Source organism: Prionailurus viverrinus, chromosome B4 (assembly GCF_022837055.1).
Source record: "Prionailurus viverrinus isolate Anna chromosome B4, UM_Priviv_1.0, whole genome shotgun sequence".
In the NCBI taxonomy this organism is placed as follows: domain Eukaryota; kingdom Metazoa; phylum Chordata; class Mammalia; order Carnivora; family Felidae; genus Prionailurus; species Prionailurus viverrinus.
Window position 1 is genome coordinate 120,555,943 of NC_062567.1, and position 20,814 is coordinate 120,576,756.

At 43.4% G+C, this 20,814-nt stretch overlaps 1 protein-coding gene across 1 annotated transcript in view; it reads right to left on the bottom strand.

The window, feature by feature from the left end:
* Positions 1–17,844, bottom strand: part of PAH (phenylalanine hydroxylase) — a 71,768-nt gene extending 53,924 nt beyond the window's left edge. The window contains exons 1-2 of the mRNA XM_047867073.1: positions 17,788–17,844; positions 10,965–11,072 (exon numbers count right to left, since the gene is read on the bottom strand). Coding sequence (XP_047723029.1) covers positions 10,965–11,072; positions 17,788–17,844 — 165 coding nt within the window. The remainder of the gene's footprint in view (positions 1–10,964; positions 11,073–17,787) is intronic.
* Positions 17,845–20,814: the final 2,970 nt, after the last annotated feature.

The window sequence follows — 20,814 nt, forward strand, 5'->3', positions numbered from 1 at the left end:
CAAGTAAACAGACAGGAGTTTTCAAGAACTCATTTAATGAAGCACCTTCCATGTGCCAAACGCTGTTCCAGGTGCTGGGATACAACAGTGAACACAGAGGGAAAAATCCCTGCCTTTCTGGAGCTTATATTCTCAAAGCAGGAGACAAACAGTAACTATGAAAAATAAGTAGAATTTACAGTCTTCAGATGGAATGGAGAAAAACAGAGCCTGAAAGAGGGATTGGATATCCCAGGGGTGCCATGAAGGTGCTATTTGAAACGGTGTGGTCAGGAAGTTCTCAAAAAATAAACAAGTGACATTTAAGCACAGACCTGAAGTCAATGAGAGAGCAAGCCATGAGGGAACAGCAAGTGCAAGGGTCCTGGGGCAAGACAGTGTACAACATGACTGAGGAACCCCAAGCAGGCTGGCATGACTGGAGCAGAATGAGCAAGAGGTCGGGCAACAGGACTGAGGCAGAGCAGTAACCGAGCGTGACCTATCGGCCATTACCTGAACTGAGCTTTTCACACAGAGTGATATTAAGAAGCTATGGAAGGTAATCAGGCAGAGAAGATACGGTCTTTGACTCACGTTTCAAAAGGAGCCACTCTGGCAGCTGTTTTAAGAATAGACCATATGAGGCAAAGGCAGAAGCAGTCTGGAGGCCGCTACACTATTTGGGGTAAGAAACGACAGTTAAAAGATTAGAGAAGAGGTCTCATGGAGACGCGGGCGAGGCTGCTTATATATTTTACTGATCTCCTCTTGTGAGGGGTCCAGGAACGGCCGTGGTTGACCAAGAATCTAGAAATTAAACCCACTGGGGTGAACAGGAAACCAAAAACATTCAGGAAAGTACGGGCAGCACAGTTAAATCCTGGAGCGAGCTCCCGATTGTTCCCCGCTGTGCTCTGGAAGAGGGTTCTCGGACCGGTTCAAGCAGGATTCACACCCTGGAGACCATCTTTTGGGACACACTCTTGCCTCCTCTGGAAGTGTCTCTGTTGTGATCTCTGGACCTTTTCTTCCTCAGCCTTCCCCCTCTTTGTCAGATTATTTCTTCTCCACCCTCCCCTCCACTTACTGGGGTTGCATTCAACTCAGGGAAGACCCCAGTCTGGGGATAACTGAGGAAGCAGCTCAATCCAGGCTCTTTTCGAGGCTTTGGAGAAAAGAGCCTTTTTGTCCGTGTGTTCCTCTTTGTACCCCTTTTCTTGCCACCAGAGTCATAAGATCTAAAAGCCCCTGTGTCCTGTTTCAGCCCAAGCTACTGGAGAGCAATCCAAACGCACGTGCCATCAGGGGGTCATGGCACGCTTCAAATTTTCACCATGGGAGCTCGAACTTCATAATAAAAGTTCAAAACGTAAGCTCTGTGTTGCTAATTCTCCAACACGTCCAACTCTAAACTGTTAACAGCTAAAAACAGCACTGATTTTCAATTAGAGGCTCTTCTAGTCAATACAGTCATCTGGCTGCACAAAAAGTTTAGTGCGGCACCATTCCTAGGGGTAAACAACGATCACGACCTAAATATCCCACCAACAGGAGAGGTAAGGTATAGTCACCCAGTGAACATACAGAGGGGGAAATGAATGAGCCAGGACATCACGGACAAACCTCAAAAACAATGCTCGCCTCTCTGTCATCGGGAAAGAAAACTGCAAAAATAGAGCTGTAATATGATTCCAATTTTATGAAGAGTCAAAGTCTGCAAAACTATGCCGTAGATCATTAATGGGTGGCTCTATACAAGCATAAAAAGGTAAGGGGGAGGAACATCGAATTCAGATTAATAGCTACACATGAAGAGGAAGTTCACGGGGAAGGGTCCCCAGGGGCTTCAGTCATTTATGCCATGTTTCATTTCTACACATTCAGAGAAACTTCTCTAGTAACGAACTATAGAAGTGATCCCTTTGCAAGGTTTCATTTCTTAAGCAAGGAGTTACATGGGTGTTCTTTACATCATTATCTGTACTAGGGGCTTTAAAGAAAATTCTGAAAGTCATCCTGGCTCTAAGAACTTTTTTTCTTCCGGTGAAACTCAAAGCTCTTCTTATTTTGATGAAAGAAGCGATGTTCCAGCAAACGCTGTACTGCTCACGACTGCTCCGGACCTAAGCCCAGAGGGGTTAAGGCAACCCTTAATAACCCTCGTGGGTCATTCTAGATCCTGCCCCGCTCACCAGGCCCCAGGGGTCACAGGCGCGACCTTAAAGTCCAAACTTCAGAGTAGTAAACATTGAATATCTGCTTAGATGTCCCCTCTGCAACCCAGCCTCTGTCCCCAGGCATGCTGAGGTGGCGAGATAGAAAGGATTTCAGGATTCTGTGACCTGACCACTTGTTTGTTCACTCACGTCAAGTCATTTGTTTCTTTGTTCTAGAATGAACTTCCCCTTTCCTCTCTCCCGGTCACCGCTTTCAAGCTTCCGCTTGAACATTCCATCTGCAAGAAGCCTTCCCTGGCTGACTCTGTCTCACGGAGCCCCGAGCTTCTCTAATTATTGTAGGGTCAGAGAATGACTATCTGACTCACCCCAGGCTCTCCAGCACCCATATAGGGTCTGACAATGGTAGGTACTCAAAAAATATTAATTGAACACGTAAATGAGGGAGGATGAGCTCACTGAATATCCGATGGGGAAAAGACATGGGTCAGCTGGGCAGAGGCAGAGCATAGGACGTGAACGTGACAAACACTGACTGGCCCTTTCCATTTGTTTCCAAAAGCCCAGGCTACTGTGAAAACAGAGGGTGAACTCTGAGGCACTTTTGGCTCTAAGCGTCTAGCCTTGGGCAGCTTGCTTAGTCAGAACCTCTGTGTCTCCATCAACTAAATGATGATAATTGAGCATACCCATGAACTTCAGCACTCTGTATACCCATGCATTTGCTTGTTCTTTTCCCTAGAGGATCTCAGGTAAGGTGATTAGTGGAATGCTGACTGGTGGAGGGAGACCTCTTTGCAACTTCCCCAGGGAGCTGGCATCTAATTTTATAGCCCATTACTAAGCCACTTGCAGCAAAGACTCTCAGGAGACCATTTTTCTAAGAAGGCACAGACATGAGCCAACAGAGGCTAAAAATATAGAGAGCTACAGAAAATGCTTAAATAAATGCATAAAGAATTGAAAGTTAGAACAACTGGGGACAGGAGATGCTGGACCCCAATTACTAAAACATCTGCTTCCCTGTCTCACCACCCAGACAACATACGTAAACACAGTTCTTCTGTATCTTCATGATAAATACCAAACTGATTGTGTTACATTCTGATGTAGTCCCTGGCTGAGGTTTACAAGGACACACGTCCACTGCCCGGTGACATCTTAATGGAACGGTGACTTTGGTGCTAAGCATCTGAGGAAAAGAACAGGCTCTTGGGCAAGGAATGAAGCCTGGCGATGCAGGGACAAATCTGCGCTCACTCTGCAGATCTCACTTCTTGTTTGAGGGGCTGGGATGTCCGTGTGTGCTCCTGGTAGCTCGGGGGTTAAGAAAGTTTTCACCATATGGAGTCAGGCGGCGGGGGGGGGGGGGGGGGGGGGGGTCAGATGGTCTAGGCTCCCATGACTGTTTGTCTTTCATTTATTACTCTGAGCACGTATTAAGGTTTAGTTAAAAGTCCCCGATGTATCTCTGCTACAAGGCGTCAAAGGATGGTCCCGCTCATTAAACATGGACGGGACTGCAGTGAAGGATTCACAGGGTACAGGTGATTCTCCCATATGGAATGTTCTCCCTCTACTGCCAGTCTTGGGGGAGGTGGAGAGATTTGTTTATTTTTATTTTTATTTTTTTTATTTTTTTATTTATTTTTTTTTTTTTTGAGACAGAGAGAGACAGAGCATGAACGGGGGAGGGCCAGAGAGAGGGAGACACAGAATCGGAAACAGGCTCCAGGCTCTGAGCCATCAGCCCAGAGCCCGACGCGGGGCTCGAACTCACGGAGCGCAAGATCGTGACCTGGCTGAAGTCGGACGCTTAACCGACTGCGCCACCCAGGCGCCCCAAGATTTGTATCCTTTGTCTCTATTTAGGGAAAGTAGGTTTGTTTACACCATAATGTCTGCTTTGACTCTGCCCTGCCTTTTGCTGCCTGTTTTCATAGTAGTAATGCTCGAAACTAGTGCCTTCTAGCACTCTTCTACCACAGAGATATTGCCTTTACTTGATTTAAAATATGCTTCTTGTAATTGCAACACCTTGCCCTTTTACCTCTGAAGTAATGGAAAGTAAGCAGGGTTTTTCTTCCATTAATGGTCCTTCAAATATTTGGGAGGAAAAAAAGAGATTTCATTGCCCCATCTTCCCTCTTCAAGGCAAACAATTCTAATCCTTTAACTCCTTTTCATCTTGCCAAGAATTTAAGAGCTCCTGAAGTTCTAGGCACTCTAAAAATGTGGTGCATAGAATGACAGTTAATAGAGCTCTTACCCTGTGTCTGACACTGTGACAAATATTTTACATGTGTTAATCCCTGTCTCACAGCAACCCTCTAATACAGGCTTAGTATTTCCTTTATTTGAAAAATAAGGAAACAGGATATACAGAAGGGGCACCTAGGTGGCTCAGTCGGTTACATGTGCAACTCTTGATTTCGGCTCAGGTCATGATCTCTCAGTTGGTCAGATGAAGCCCTATGTCAGGCTGTGCGCTGTCAGCATGGAGCCTGATTGGGATTCTCTCTCCCTCTCTCTCTCTCTGTCCCTCCCTCTCTCTCTCAAAATACATAAAGAAACTTAAAACAAACAGCTTGTGTTTAAAAATAGATCAATAAAAATAAGGAAACAAAGCTACCAAGGGATAAATAACTTTTTCAAGGCCATCCAGCTCACAGGTGGTGCAACAGGGTGTTGAACTCAGTTTGGTTGCAAACAGTACACTTGACCCAGTCCTGTTCTACTCCTCAGGGCCCCAAACTTAGGTTGCAACTGATGGTCTGGAGCTCATAACTCTGAAACAGCACAAGCTTAATGGAATGCTCATGCCTGCAAAAACGTTAATAGGCCTTTCTTGAACAACACCTCCTGGCCAAATACATTTGGGAAATACCAAGCAACATAACATTGGATAAATTTCCTCTCTGCAGGGCTTCTCAGAGCCTTTAATATGTTTATGCATACAACGGATTTCCAAAATCTAAATGTAGAATTTTCCAGACATAGCCCCTCTCAGAACTCTTTTCTAATAAAACACCTACTAATGTGTAGAATCTGATAGACTGTTGTTTAGGAAACATTGTATAAGGTATAGTTTAGATTCCTTCCTTGGCTTTTCTTTTTATTACCTTTAGTTTCATTATACATGGTCCAGAAGTTCAGTGTCAATGACACACTTTAGGGGGTTTGTCTGTATTTTCACCTAATGCTTGCTCGTACGCCTCATTCACAAAGATATGATGAGAGATATAAATACACAAACACTCTCTGGCCACCACAATCTCTCTGCTCTACCAAGCGACTCTGCCTTTCTTTAATGGCCCTGCCCCAACTCATTGCCATTTGCCTGTGAATGCTCACAGGCTATATTAAGTCATTCATTCTAGGTTTTTCACTTTGTTTTGGAAAGAAAAATTAAACATCAAGGCTTCTGACTCCCTCTAGTCTTCTAACAGCCTCCCCATCATTATATCTTTTCCAAGATTTCTAATAGGGTTCATAGATCACATGTGGAAGGGATAAAGGAAAAGACATTGTATGAGCATCTTCTGCAGGCCCAACTTGTATCACACATTTTATGTACCGTGTAAAATCTCATAGCCCCCTGGAGGTAGATCATTAGCCCCACTGTATAGATGAATAAACACAGGCATATATGTTAAATTATCTGCCAAAGTCAATGATATCTGGGATCTCAATTGCACAGTACAAAACTGCTGCTCCTTATACCCTTTATATCACAACATGTAGCTAGTATGCTATTTAGAACCAAAGATAGGATCTCATCTAAAGGCAAATGAGTGATCCCTTGAATCCTCATAAAGTCTTGGCCCCGGAAAGTTCCCTAATCCACCTATTTGTAAGTGTCAGATGGATGATAGGATAAAGTGACCTCACCATGGACCCAGATCCTGAAATACTAAAGCCCAGCCATGTTTCTCTTGGTTTTCAATACTTTATTCCAGCGTTCCCAGTTCAAAGACCGTTGTCTTGAAAAGAACACATGCAAGATAAAGGCTAAGTTGTTCTGCTTTCTCATAAACAACTGATTGTACTCTGATAAAAATGATAAGCCTGGCATTTTAGAATCCTAGTCAATTTCAGAGGTTCTACCACATTATGTGTTCACCTGAGACGGGCTATTGAGCCCCCTGAACTTTAGTTTCCTTGTCTCTATGATGAGTATGGTATCACTCACCTCCACTAAGTTATTTAATTTATGGAAAATATTAAAATATTCTGAGTGCTAAATATGATTTATGTCATGGAAAGTAGGGGGTACAGTCCCTGGTGACAGCAAGAACTCCTTCCCCGGCAACAGCTTAGAGCAGTGGTTCTCATTCCTGATTGGGCATCAGAGTCACCAGTGGAATTTAAGGAAAACTCAAGAACAAACAGACAAACAAACAAATCCAAAACTCATAAAGGAAATGACTGAAAATATTTATCACAGTAGAATTTGAAAGTTCAGTATGACAAATAATATGATAAACCCAAGTAACATAAAGAGACAGGGAGACAATATTTGTCACAAACAGAATGGTATTCAGATTATATAAAATGTCAAGAAATTGGTAAGAAAAAGATAAATTTGTAGCAGAAAAAGATTCAAGCCTGAATTGACATGTCACAATTTACAAAAGAATAAAACCCAATGCCATGTAATATGAAGACACCCCATCATTTCATTCATAATCAGAGAAATGAAAATTTAAACAATAAATTACCACATCCCGGGTGCCTGGGTGGCTCAGTCAGTTAAGCGTCCCGACTTTGGCTCAGGTCATGATCTCACGGTTCGTTCGTGAGTTGGAGCCCCACATCAGGCTCTGTGCTGACAGCTCAGAGCCTAGAGCCTGCTTCAGATTCTGTGTCTCCCTCTCTGCCCCTCCCCCACTCGCACTCTGTGTGTGTGTCTCTCTCTCTCTCAAAAATAAATAAACATTAAAAAAACAATTAAAAAATAAATCACCACATCCCACCCATTATATTGTCCGTGATTAAAAAGCAATAATACGTGAATAACTTTAGAAGTATAAGTATTCCCACAGTGAACTAATGGGAGCATAAATTGTTAAAGAACATTTGCAGAACGACTTAGTAGTTTCTTTTAAAACTAAAAATGTCCATGACCTAGGACCAGCAATCAAAATTCTTGCTACCTACCCTCGAGAAATATTTGCACATTGCATACAAAAAAAAGAGAACAAAGTACTGCAGAATTGTCTGTGACTTCAGAAAATAGGAAACACCATAGATGTAAAAAATCGGGGTCTGGATAAATAAAATATGGTCCATGCATTTTAAGAACAACTCTTCAGAAGTTTTTAACTTAATTTATATAAATCTCGAAAACAGAAAAAATATATGTAGCAATTCAGAAAAATATACGCATTCAGAAAAAATATATGTAGCAATTCTTCTTGGACACTTAATGTGTTATCTACTCTGAGGGTTTTACATGCATTAAGTTGTTTGATACTCGGATCTACTATTTGAAGCAGATACTATCATTATTATGAGGAACCAAAGCACAGACATGTCAAGCAACTTTCCCAAAGTCACAGCTCTGTCTCTCCAGAGTCCATGCTTTTGACGGCTCTACTCACCTGGCCCAAACAGGCTGCAAAACCGTGTGCACAGGGGAGTAGCTGTTAGTATCAATATCATTTTTTAAAGGACTGTAATATGGGAAGAAGTATACTAAACTCATTTTCATGCTGCCTTGGCCAGGAAGTTTGCAGTGTGACGGGATTGAGGAGAAATCAGAAAGGACTACAGCAGTATCTTTAGCATTGTATTTCTTTTTTTAAGAAACAGTATGTTAATTTGTAATTTTTGAAACCATAATCAAACATGAAAAAATGAAAATGAACTTGGCAAAATTTTAACAGTGGTTGACACAGATGAGGGCAATATGGATAGTTATTTATTTATTTGGTTTTGTTTTTTTTTTGTTTTTTTTTTTTGCACTTTGATACATGGTTCAATTTGAAAGAAAGAAAGAATACTTGGTGGGGCGCCTGGGTGACTCAGTCAGTTAACGTCCGACTTCCTGTCAGGTCATGATCTCGAGGTTCATGAGTTGCAGCCCCACATAGGGCTCTCTGCTATGAGCACAGAGCCTGCTTCAGATCTTCTGTCCCCGGCCCCTCTCTCTGCCCCTCCCCCGCTTGAGCTTTCTCACTGTCTTTCAAAAATAAATAAGAAACATTAAAAAAAAAAAAAGAATACTTGGTGACAGATCCCTTTCCCCAAAGAATAAGAAAGCATCCCTGTCCCCATAGATGGCGCCAGGATATCTGCATTAAAAAAAACCCTCCAGAGGTATTCAGATGGCAGGGACAGCTGTATTTATTTGGCAGAGGTGTGGGGCTCTAGGGAAAGCTCATGGCTTTGAAAACCGGGATCCCGTCTCCCATCATCACTACACGTTAGCTGCGTGATCTTGAACAAATTAGCCTCTCAGAACCTCAGCTCCTCCATGCATAAAATGGAGTAATACCTCCTCCACCAAATTGAATGGGACCCAAATCCTGCACGCTCCGTGTCTGGTTTGTCACATACTGTGGTTCCACGGACACTAGAATTTGACTTTCTATCTTCCCTCAACACTTTGAATGATTGTAACTTAACTGTGCATTTTGCCAGGCTGTTAAGAAGGGTAGAAGGCATGCTGGCCTATACAATGCCTAGAGCAGCTTCTGAAATATATTTGGGAAAAAAAATCAACACACACTAACAATAACAGCAACAAAAAACCCTTCACCAATCACTGATAGAGAGACCTCTGTTTCCTCCTCTGTGAATGTGTAGAATAATACCACTTACTGACCATGGAAGTTGAGATTTGGGATAATGCTTTAAAAAGTTCACCCAGAGTACACACACATACACACACACACACACACACACACACACACACACAGACCCTTTGGGTGTATTTTATCTAGTCCTGGTAATTTAGTTACTTGTGGTTTATTAATTAGGTTGAAAACATCCTGTTAATTTGCTATTATTTAATTTATTAACTGATTAAGGCCTGACCTCTCAAGGGGAAAATGCTGATTAACTATATAATACAAAGGCTAAAATGTTGCATAGGAGCATTTTACAGATACATTCTTTCTCGTGAACAGTTTGTCATTCAGAAAGTACTCAGTATCTCTTCTCTGTTCTCATTTCTTGCTCTCACTCAGGCAGACCTTCCCCTCCCCAACCCACCCCTGCCTCCTTTGGATAGCCAAGTTCAGTATTTTTAAAAATAGACCCTACTTTTTAGGTAGATTTTAGATTTATAGAAAAATTGAAAGGATAGTATGAAAAATTTCCACACACTCTGTACCCAGACCCCCCTATTATTAGCATCTCGTGTTAGTGTGGAATATGTCAGAGTTAATGCATTAACACTTATGTATTTTCTTTTTAAAAAAATTTTTTTTTCATTTATTTATTTCTGAGAGAGAGAGACAGAGCATGAATGGGGGAGGGGCAGAGAGAGAGGGAGACACAGAATCCGAAGCAGCCTCCAGGCTCCGAGCTGTCAGCACAGAGCCCAATGCAGGGCTCGAACTCACAAACCACGAGATCATGACCTGAGCCGAAGTTGGTCGTTCAACCGACTGAGCCACCCGGGCGCCCAACACTTATGCCTTTTCATAAACTAAAGACCATAATGTATTTGAATTTTTTTAGTTTGTATCTAATGTCCTTTTTTCTGTAGTAGGATCTCATTCCAGACACCACATTACATTTAGATGTTACATTCCTCTAAGCTCCCCTTGATTGTGACAATTCCTCAGACACTTCTTATTTTTGATGACCTTGACAGTTTTGAGAAGTATGGGTCAGGTATTTTGTATGATGTCCTTTAACTGAGTTGTGGATGTTTTTCTCATAGCTAGACTGGGTTATGGTTTTAGGGGAAGAAGACCGCAGAGGTAAAGTGTCATTTTCATCATGTCGTATCAAAGGTTCATACGATCCACATGACTCATCATTGCTGGTATTGACCTTGATTACCTGGCTGAGCTACTGTTTGTTGGGCTTCCCACACCCTTTCCATCCCATCTGGTTTGGAAGAAAGTCACACTGGGCCACTCACATTTAAAGAGTGCATATACTCTTCTTCTGTAAGTACAGAATATCTATTTAGATTATTTGAAATCTTCTGCATGGACATGTGTCTGTACCCCATTTACTTATATATCCAGTCACCAGATATAATTTTATTAAAGAATAAAATTTACCTGGTGTAAAAGTTAATTGGTTCAAAAATATTCCTTCTTAAAATCCAGGGCAAAAAAAAATTAAGAAAAAAATAAAGCCTAATTGACTTTGCTTGTATTTAAATTTAATTTCACTCTTAACTGAACATTTAATATATTTAACACTGGTCTGTAGAGGATATAAGATGGCTGAGCCAAGGTTCCCTGCCTGAAGAAACAGGCCCAGACAGAAAATGTGCATGCATAACCAGACAAATAAGTGTTGCAGTTAAAAGTAAAGTGCTTTGGGAACACTGAGAAGATAGTAATTAATTCAAGGAAAGCTCGATAAAAGAAGTCTGAAATCAGGGCCAGCTTCCTGTGTGTGCAACCAGTGATTCTGAACGATTCTGACTATGAATGGAGAAACTGAAGCCCAGGGAGAATGAAAGACTTCACTAAGGTCTCATAGTTGGTTAATGTGAGCGCCTGAGCTGAAAAGCAAGTCTTCCAATTCCAGATCCCATGTTCTTTTCACTGCATCCAACTAGGAAATAACACAGAAGCCTGCTATGCATTATCCAAGGCGGAAATGAATACTTACCTCAAACAAGCGCAAGACCTTGGCCAGGGCACCAACTTCTTCCTTGAGCGAGAAGATCAGTGATATGGCACCATCTTGACTGGAATTGTCTTCAATATAGCTTGTTTCCTACAAGATGAAGTGCTCCTGGTTAAAATGTTTTCCTATGAAATCTGCAAGCAAGAGGCCGGCATAAACCCTCTCTTCTAGTTAAGGCTTGGAATGCAATGAGTTACATATATTCTACACAGTAAGTATATGATTTCTGGTAGAAAATATGTAAGTCAAGGGGAGTGATATTTACAATGATGCTCCTAGGTCAGGATTCACTTTTAGAAAACTCTCATTATTCACTGATATCACCAGTCACCCTATAGACCCAGTACCTTTTAATGAGCATCTACCAAGTGCCAGGCACTACTAGGGCTCTGAGATACAAAAATGAATAAAACAATTCCCATCCTTCAGGAGCTCAATATTTGGCTTAATAGACACATAACACAAAAATCCTTAGAGGTAGTATAATACAATTCAAAAAGAGTCCAGAAAAACACTGAAAAATACGGTGTGAAAAGTACTAAAAATGGGTGGTTGAGACCAAAGACCTCGGTTGGAGCCCTCTGTCTTCCAGTTATCAGCTGAAACACTTTGGGCAATAGCTTGGCCTTTTTAGTTTCCTTATCTGGAAAATCATGCTAATAATAAACCCTGTCAAAGCAATATTCACATGATGAAAAAAAAAAGATAAAACAGTTTACATATAAAAATGATGGAAATACGGGGCACCTGGATGGATCAGTTGGTTGAGCGTCCAACTCTTGATTTCAACTCAGGTCATGATCCCAGGGTCGTGGGATTAAGCCCCATGTCAGGCTCTGTGCTGAACACAGAGCCTGCTTGGGATTCTCTCTCTCTCTCTCTCTCTCTCCCTCCCTCTGCCCCTCTCCTCTGTTCTCACACACTCTCTCTCTAAAATAAAATAAATGACAATAAAATTTTTTTAATGATGGAAATATTGTAAATACACAAGAATGACTCTTTAGCCTTGGCAAAGACCCCAGGGAAGCATTATGCTCAGGAAAGCATTGTCCTGTATGCTGGGATCTATGATATCCAATTACTGAAAAAGTCACAAAATGCATGAAAGAAACACAAATAATCTACCAGAAAAGGGATGTCCTAAACTATATAGCAAAGCTTGTCAAGGATCTAGAACTTTCTACATGCACATGTCAGCAAACTAATGTGGGATTAGGGTTGGCATCTCAGGGTTAGCTGAAACCTTTAAAAATTATAAAGTTTTGCAATAATAATATACAAAGCTCCATGTGTGCCGACAAATAAATAGCACGTACCCCAAATTAGGAAGAAAAAACCATGCAGAACAATTACTCTCTTATAAGCAAGTTAATGAAATTAGTGGGATGGATGTTACATCATCTTAATGAGAAGGCTGTGTTGGGCAGACTCTACCAGTGATGGCATAATAACCCTTGCATGAATATTGCATGAATATTCTTTTCATTCAGAAATTTCAGATTTTCCCAGAACCTCACAGAGGTGGGGCAACCACCCCCTTATTTTGCAGATGGGGAAACTGTGGGCCAGAGAGAGAAAGGTGTAATGCCTCTAAAGCCACACAGGTGTTGGGTAGCAGGTCAATAACCCAGGCTCTAAATTATCAGCAGGTGTAATTAGAGAGGGCTTCAAATGAACTGGAAGACTGAACCGTTATATATCCCTATATAGACCGTGATATTATCTTTCTTAAAAAACATTTGTTTTGTCTTTTTAAAAAATTCCAGTAGAGTTAATCTACCATTTATTAAGAGCCTGTAATGTCCCAGGCATTATAATAGGCACTTGATTTGGATTATCTCATTTAATTTTGATACAATTAGGAGGCAGCTTTATTATCCAGCAGGCGTCTGCTTTTACTGATGACAAAATGAAGTCTCAGAGATATACAGTCAGCAATGGAGCCAGGGTGAGACCCCACGCCATTTGAGCCCAGCATTCATCCATAAATCACGGCTTCTTGTAAGACTCTATCCTGCTTCTCCCTCTTTTAAACCCTGCCACAGGGGCGCCTGGGTGGCGTAGTCGGTTAAGCGTCCGACTTCAGCCAGGTCACGATCTCGCGGTCTGGGAGTTCGAGCCCCGCGTCAGGCTCTGGGCTGATGGCTCGGAGCCTGGAGCCTGTTTCGGATTCTGTGTCTCCCTCTCTCTCTGCCCCTCCCCTACTGATGCTCTGTCTCTCTCTGTCCCAAAAATAAATAAACGTTGAAAAAAAAAAAAAATTTTAAACCCTGCCACAGACATGCAGAGGAGTGTCTGATATACATCTTCTTCCTCCCAGAGAACACTGAGTCCTTAGTCTTTTCTGATTTCTTTGAAATGACAAAAGATTTCCATTTCTGGTTCACTTGGCAACATTCTCTTCTGTTGGTCTCCAAGAAAATAACACATTCCAGATATACCTCAACAGGTGCCACCCATAACTGGGACAACTCAGACCTGAAGGCACCTGGGCTCAAAACTCTGTCACCACCACCTTCCCGCTCCTGTACATGTCCAAGTCCCACCTGACCTCTAGAAGTGACCCTTGGGGTCAGGTCCTTCTTTTGTTCCTACTGCCACCGCTGTGATCCAGCCTTAGTGATCTGTATCAGTCTGGTTCTAACAGAATTTTGCTTGTGTCCTTCTACTCAGAATTCCCCAAAGGCTCCCAAGGCCAGCAGGAGAAAATACCTCTTTCTGATATTCAAGAGTTCCTTGGTACCTTATCTCCCGAGGCTGCCCACAGGAACTGCCTCTCTAGCAAATCATCTTTCTTCTTGCCTTTTCAGCTCATTAGAACAGATGCCCTGCCCCAGCCTCCGCGCTCCCCTTTCAAATATCTAAGTCTGGGGGCGCCTGGGTGGCTCAGTCGGTTAAGCGTCCGACTTCGGCTCAGGTCACGATCTCGCGGTCCGTGAGTTCGAGCCCCGCGTCGGGCTCTGGGCTGATGGCTCAGAGCCTGGAGCCTGCTTCCGATTCTGTGTCTCCCTCTCTCTCTGACCCTCCCCCGTTCATGCTCTGTCTCCCTCTGTCTCAAAAATAAATAAACATTAAAAAAAATTTAAAAAAAACACAAATATCTAAGTCTGCCTCTAAAGCCCTCTTGGGTCTCACTTCTGTCAGAAGACCTCTGTCCTCCCCAGCTGAAGTGAATAATCCCTCCTTGACCTATGCATTCCATTTGGCTTCTGATGTCCATGTGGGACTTGACTGGCAGAGCTGGCCCTGTCTTTAGAGTTGATCTAGTTCCACCCCCTTATTTTGCAGATGGGGAAACTATGGGCCACAGAGAGAAAGGTGTGACTCCTCTAAAGTCACACAGGGGGTAGGTAGCAGGTCAAAAACCCAGGCTCCTAAGTATCATTCTGTACAATTCCTTCTGCTATGTGCATTATGTCCACATTAAGGCCTCTGTGTCTTGCAGACCAGTTATCCAATATCATTCCTGACAGCCCATACTAATCCACACCTGCCCCCTTCACTTTCTTCTTTCCCCCGGTTCACTTTCTAGATCAGATTGTCAATGAGTGTTCCTTTTTTCTCCATTCCAAAATTACCTGGGGAGTCTTTGTTCAAATGCAGATTCCTGGGCCCTGCCCTAGCCCATCACATCTGAGTATGTGGGGTAGGATCTTAGAATCTGCATGTTCAAAAGGTCCCAGATGATTCTTCACCGTGGAAGATTTTGAAACCACTGATAAATACACAGCCCAAGTTTTTAAATTGTGACTTTTCCCAAATATGTCTGCAAATTCACATTTGCCATATGGAAAGGTACTACTCTTTATTGTTATTAATATTAATAATAGGATGTGGCATTGAATGAATCCCCACTATGTGCCAGGAGCCATACTTGGTGATTTTTATAGTTAATAAGCATCATCATTGGCAGCGGCTAGTACTGTTATAAGAGTCTACAAGTTGTAGCTCATCTGGTCTTCACAATAGCGCCATGAGGTGGGTGATGTTATTTTGCAAAGGAGGACACAGACTCTGCCAGCTTAAGTGGATTGTCCAAGGACAGCCCGCCAATGGTGGCAGAGCCTGGATTTGAACATCAGTCCAACAGTTCCAAAATCCGTATTCTGCCTCCCAGTGACAGACCCGAGGGAGACAACATATAGCTCCCCTTTGCAAAACTTGAGGGACTTTAAATGAAAAGAAGCTCAAGGGAGTTTGTGAAATAAGGTGGCCTTGGGTAGATTCTGATTCCAACATCACTATGTGGATCCAGCATGGGACCTTGGGCAAGTCTCTTCCAGAATATATTTGTATTGGCTCATCATCCATGCCTTATTTGTTTCCCAAAAGCGTATGAGTTGGCTTAGAAACACATGTAGACCTGGGATGGGCAAAGGTAGAGAAAAGTAGCTCAGACACCAGATAGGAAGAAATAGTGCAGGGAAAATGAACTTTACTCGCGCCCAGGATGGAAAGAGTTTTGATCATTGGGCAATACGTTTGACAGCAGAAATATATTCCCTATGGTTGTATCTAACAAATGCATTCTGTTATCCTTGGAAAAGAGCATTTTTCAAAATTGCGAACAAGAATACTCTTTAGCAAGGTATTCTAAGGGCACCTTCAATCTTAGTGTCATGGTAGGAGGCCTGTATTTGCAAGTGTGATTATATGTATACACATGCACAGTGTAAGGCAACCAGAAAAAAAGATGCAGACATCCTGCCATGGACACACTACACCCCATATTCCAGCGTGTTTCTACAGGAGGAAGTGTGGCAGCGAGCGCCCAGGGTGTTGAAGTGTGATCTACATTTGAACACTGGCTTCACCATTCAGAGCTATGATTTCTGAGTTCCTCTTATCCTGTATTCCACTGCCCTGTTCTATTTTTCTTCACAGCTCTTTCCCCTACACGAAATTATTTGTTCATTTGATTAGTTTTGTATTACTTTTGTCCTCCACTAGAATGTAAGTTTCACTAGCGCAGAAATTCCACTGCGCCTGGCACAGAGTAGGTGCACAATAGGCCTACTGGGTGAATGAATGAGCCGAACATCTCTTGCAGGGTTGTTGTGCCTGTGGTGTGGGTACAGCACTTGACACATCACATGCTCTCCAGCCTTATGTCAGCATTACGTCCAGCACGTGCTGTTCATCTGGGTCGGGAGCTTCGAGAGGGCATAAAGTAGGTCTTTCTTGCAGACTTTCAGAGCTGGAAGGAATGCTTAAGACTATTCCAGTCCAACTCCCCCGCCCTCAGTTTTACAAATACCAAACTGAGCCTCTTTGCCCCAGTTAGATGACTTCCCCGATACACAGCTTCGGTAAACCAAAGACAAGAGCCCATGTCCGCTCACTGCCTGTCTAGCATCCTTCCATGGTGTAGCTATACCAACCACTGTGCTTGACTCAGTGCCTGTATCTCTTGCCAATGTTCCATACCCAGTTTGGTGAACAAGTAAGTCAGTTCTGGCTAGACACAGTGTTCCAGGAACTGTGCTAAAAGCTTTACAGACACTATTTCATTTCATGCTCATCCTAACCCTAGGACATGGGTATTTTTATCCTAATTTTTCAAATGAATAAACCTGCAGCTTTGCAAAGTTAAATACCCTGCTTTCCATGCAAAGGTAAGACATGCTGTAAACTCTCATTTTTTACCCCCCAGTCATCAAGAGTGATCATCTGTGGTTCTCAATCTTCTAAGTGTTCTATGAAGAAAGCTTTAAGCCCCCATGGCTCCCTAACCAGATCATAGCCCCTAACTTCCTCCCATGGTTGTAGGCGCCCCACTGCCAGAAACACCAGGACTGAATGATGACCAGGCCAGAATCTATTCTGTGATCCATCTGACAACCTCACTGTCCCTCCTCAACACAAACTGTTTCCCAAGTGCTACCTTTTCAAAGGAAGTCTTTCTCACAGGACTCGAAAAAAGAAAGAAAAAAAAAAAAGTCAGTCCAAAGTTCTGTGGTCTCTCTAGTTAGGCTAAAACATCAACTATCCTCTCCCCTCCAGCTTCTGTTCCCTAGACGGGTCTCACTGATCTTGTAAATGACAGCTGTCTGTAAGCTCATGTTATCTCCCAGGGCTGGGCTTTACATCTGAACCCCAGAGTCTGCAAGTGTGATAAGTCAATTCAAGAATGTATGCTGCCATTTTGCACCTCAAGAGAAAGGCAACGGGTCCCGAAGAACAGAATGCACCCTGAGTATTATCCCCAAGTCACGTTTAGGGTTCTCTCACATTCCAAGTCCAAGGCTAAGTCCTGTTCATTTCCCTCTCTGTTTAATTTTTCTCCTTCCCCTGAGTAAGTCTGAGTAAGTCCAAGACTTCTTCATGCCTCCTTTTCTCCCAAAGGTGAAAAAAAGAATACAATGTCTTACAACATTGCCATTTTGAAAGCTGGCTGAGAGCGCTACATAAACATCACAGGAGAGCAGATCTAGAAGAATCCCACCTCCCATACCGGATCATTGAGAACCAGCCCCTTCACTGTAGGAAAGAGAAAGCAGGCAACAGAGAGGGCCAGTGACTTGTCAAAAGACACACAGCTACTTGGGGGCAGCTCTGGAAGCCAGATCCCCATCTCCTAAAGCAGTGCTCCTTCCCTGAAAGCCACACAGGACAGATGTCCTTCCCTAGGGAGCGGTCATTGAGGACACGTGTTATCTGTTGCCTTCCTGGACATTTCCATCATTCTTCAAATAAATTCAGACTTCTCGGTGAGCTTAAGGGAGTAGGAAGGAACAACATTCCTCAGACCCTTTCCTACCGGGGACCAGACGTCCCTCCCTCCCTGAGGCCAGCCCCGGCTCACCTGTCCGTCAGAGAGTTTCCTGCCAAAACCTCGGTTTTCCAGGACCACAGCCGACATGCTGGCTCCCCGCGCGAGTGAGGCGTCTAACTCCGGGGCGTCGGTGGCAGGCGGTTTCGCAAACAGCAAGTGCTGCTGCTGAGGTTTTTAACCTGGCGTTAGGAGGAGAGGAGAGATTGCAAGGAGGTCCCCTGCCACTTACCGGCCACAGTGAAGCCCCAGGTGGGCGTTGTCCTGACGTAGTGGGCTCTGGGTCACCTGGCCCGACCGCCCAGAGGGGAGGGTGTGGCGGATGCGGGGAGGCAGGACTTGGCTGCCCGCCCTCGGTGGGGCGCGGGGCCGCCTCCGCGCTGGCGATGAGACAGGGTTGGCACCTCCAGGAAGCGGGTTCTGTGCAGTGCAAACAACCCCGCGATCCCCTGATGACAAAACCTGTAAGAAATAATCCTTTCTTCCCCAACCCCTCTCCCCATAGGAGCACAGCCAGGATCTTAATTTCGATTTACATTGGTGGGGGGCGGGGTCCTTTCTATTAACCATTAAGCCAACCATCTTTCTGTGCTGGGACTTCAGAAAGCAAGACTTTCTGTGCTGGGACTTCAGAAATGCATTCGCACGCCCTCGAGCTGTTCACGCAAGTGCTGGGAGCGCCCAGAGGAGAGTGGGAGAGCCACCTGGCCGGGATGCTGTGAGAATATGAGTAAGAATGAGAACGAGGTACCGTATTACGCCCTGAGTACAGTTCTCGCCATAGAATTAAACCCTCAATAAATGGAAGATCCTGTTTAAAAGTGTGTGACCACAAATAATCATCGAACACCTGTACTGTGTGTGGGGAGGTATTCTCCGCACTGAGGGTGAAGCAGTGAATGAAACAGAGGCCCCCCGCCTCCCCGGCCAAGCTGCCTTTCTGTGAGCGAGACAGAGAATACGTTAATAAATAAATTTAGGCAGAGCTAAGCCTTCTGAAGAATATAAAACAAGGAGACGGGCTAGGACAGAGCTGATGGGTACTGGAGACTGGGCTCCTCCAAATGAGCAGGAAGATGTCATTCACTCCCATATTTTCAGAGCAGGAATCTGAGATGAAGCCTTCGTTGCCAGCGGGAAAACAAAATAACGAGGACACAGCCACGTCAGAGGTTCAGAAGAGATGTGAAAAAATCAGGGGCATCAAGGCCTCGAGGGCCTGCCTAATATTTACCCAGGAAAGAAAACAAGCCAATAATAGAGGTTGCTAGAGATCCACCCCCTCCTATCCCAGGATGCTGTGACAGAATGACCAAACATCTGCCAAAAACAAAACAAAACAAAAAAAATCTCCTATTTGAGATCCAAAACAAATGGACTAACTCCTGGTTCCATCACTGATTAGCCATGCTATGTAGCTTTGGACAAATCCATGCCTCAGTTTCTTCGTCTTCAAAATGGGGGTTTTAAGGGTTGTTGTTTAGGGTTCCTTGAGCCTCTATGATGTGCCAGGCTTTCTACTGGCTGCTAAGAATATAGACATAATTAAATGTGACTTTGGTCCAAAAGGAGTCTTTGAGTGTCTGATTGGTATTTCCTACGGTAAACTGGAAGATCAATGTTGTTGAACGTGAAAGGGCAAACCCTGACTTCCACCCTCAGGAGAATCTATCCTTTATCTAATGTCAATATTTTTTTTAGCATGGTAGACATGAGATGAAGAGTTTTCTTCAGCCCCAGGACTGCCTCACAAGCATCATTTCATCCATTGATGTTGTTGGCATCCTAAGGACAGCAACGGATGTGATGGCAACTGCCATATAACAGGCATTCCATAAATAAAAGCAAACAATGACAGCTAGTCCCACATAAAAATGCCCCAGACCTGGGTTTTAGAGCACACTTAATTTTCAGTTACTTCAGAGAAAAACACTAATGCCTTCTTTTAAAAATATTATTCTGGCAAAAAAGAGAACATTTCTCTATGCACTAAGATAAAAACTCCCAATGGTTGTTATATAAATTTTGTGGGTGATTTTTAAGCTGTCTTCTTGTTAAATGTGTGTGGAATATAATGTGTTGCTCTTATAACAAGGGTGGTGCTGAGGCCTAAAAAAAGTTGCTTTGGACCCCGGTGCAAGTCTAGAAGGAGCATCCAAGAATGCAGTGTGCAGACCATTGAGATATTGTGAATGGCCACAGAGAGGCCCACCGTGTCACAAGTTGTGTATATGGTACACTTAGAGCTGACCTTCACCGATTTGGAAGTTGAAGATTTCCCAACCACTGCAGGTTATCAATCTCTTTTATTTAACCTCATATGCGGAGAGTTGAGTTAATCATAATCTATGAATTCATGGCACATAATCAAAACCTACAAGGTCCTGTCTTGTTTAATTTATTCATTCTTCTTTTTCATCTTCATTCCCTACCTCTACTCCCTTCCCCCGGAGGTATCATCCTTGTGTTTAATACTTAGCCTTGGATTTTTATTTTTTTAAATTTTTAAATGTTTATTTATTTTTGAAAGAGACAGAGCGTGGGTGAGGGAGGAGCAGAGAGAGAGGGAGACACAGAATCTGAAGCAGGATCCAGGCTCCGAGCTGTCAGCACAGAGCCTGACGTTCGGGGGGCGAACCCACAAACTTCAAGATCATGACCTGAGCCGAAGTCTGACGCTTAACCAACTGAGCCACCCAGCCAGGCACCCCTAGCCTTGGATTTTTAGAATGTGTGGAAATATTGGTGCTTGTATGTGCTTTTTGTGGATATGAGTGATGTTGTGGTATAGTATTACTATAGAACATAGATGGACTCTGGATTTCACAGTTTCTAACTTTTTCTTTGACCATATCCTTAGGATCTAACCATGCTGTGAATGTGCATCTAGTTCTTTGCTTTCCTAACTGGTGTGGACTACTCCACCATATTTGATTTCTCCATTCCCCAGTGATGGACACCTCGGCTGTCCCACCCCAAACAATTCTGCAAGAAACACCTTACTCCTTGTCCCCTTAGAGACCTGTGTGAGAATTTGTCTTGGATGGAGGGGTGGGATCC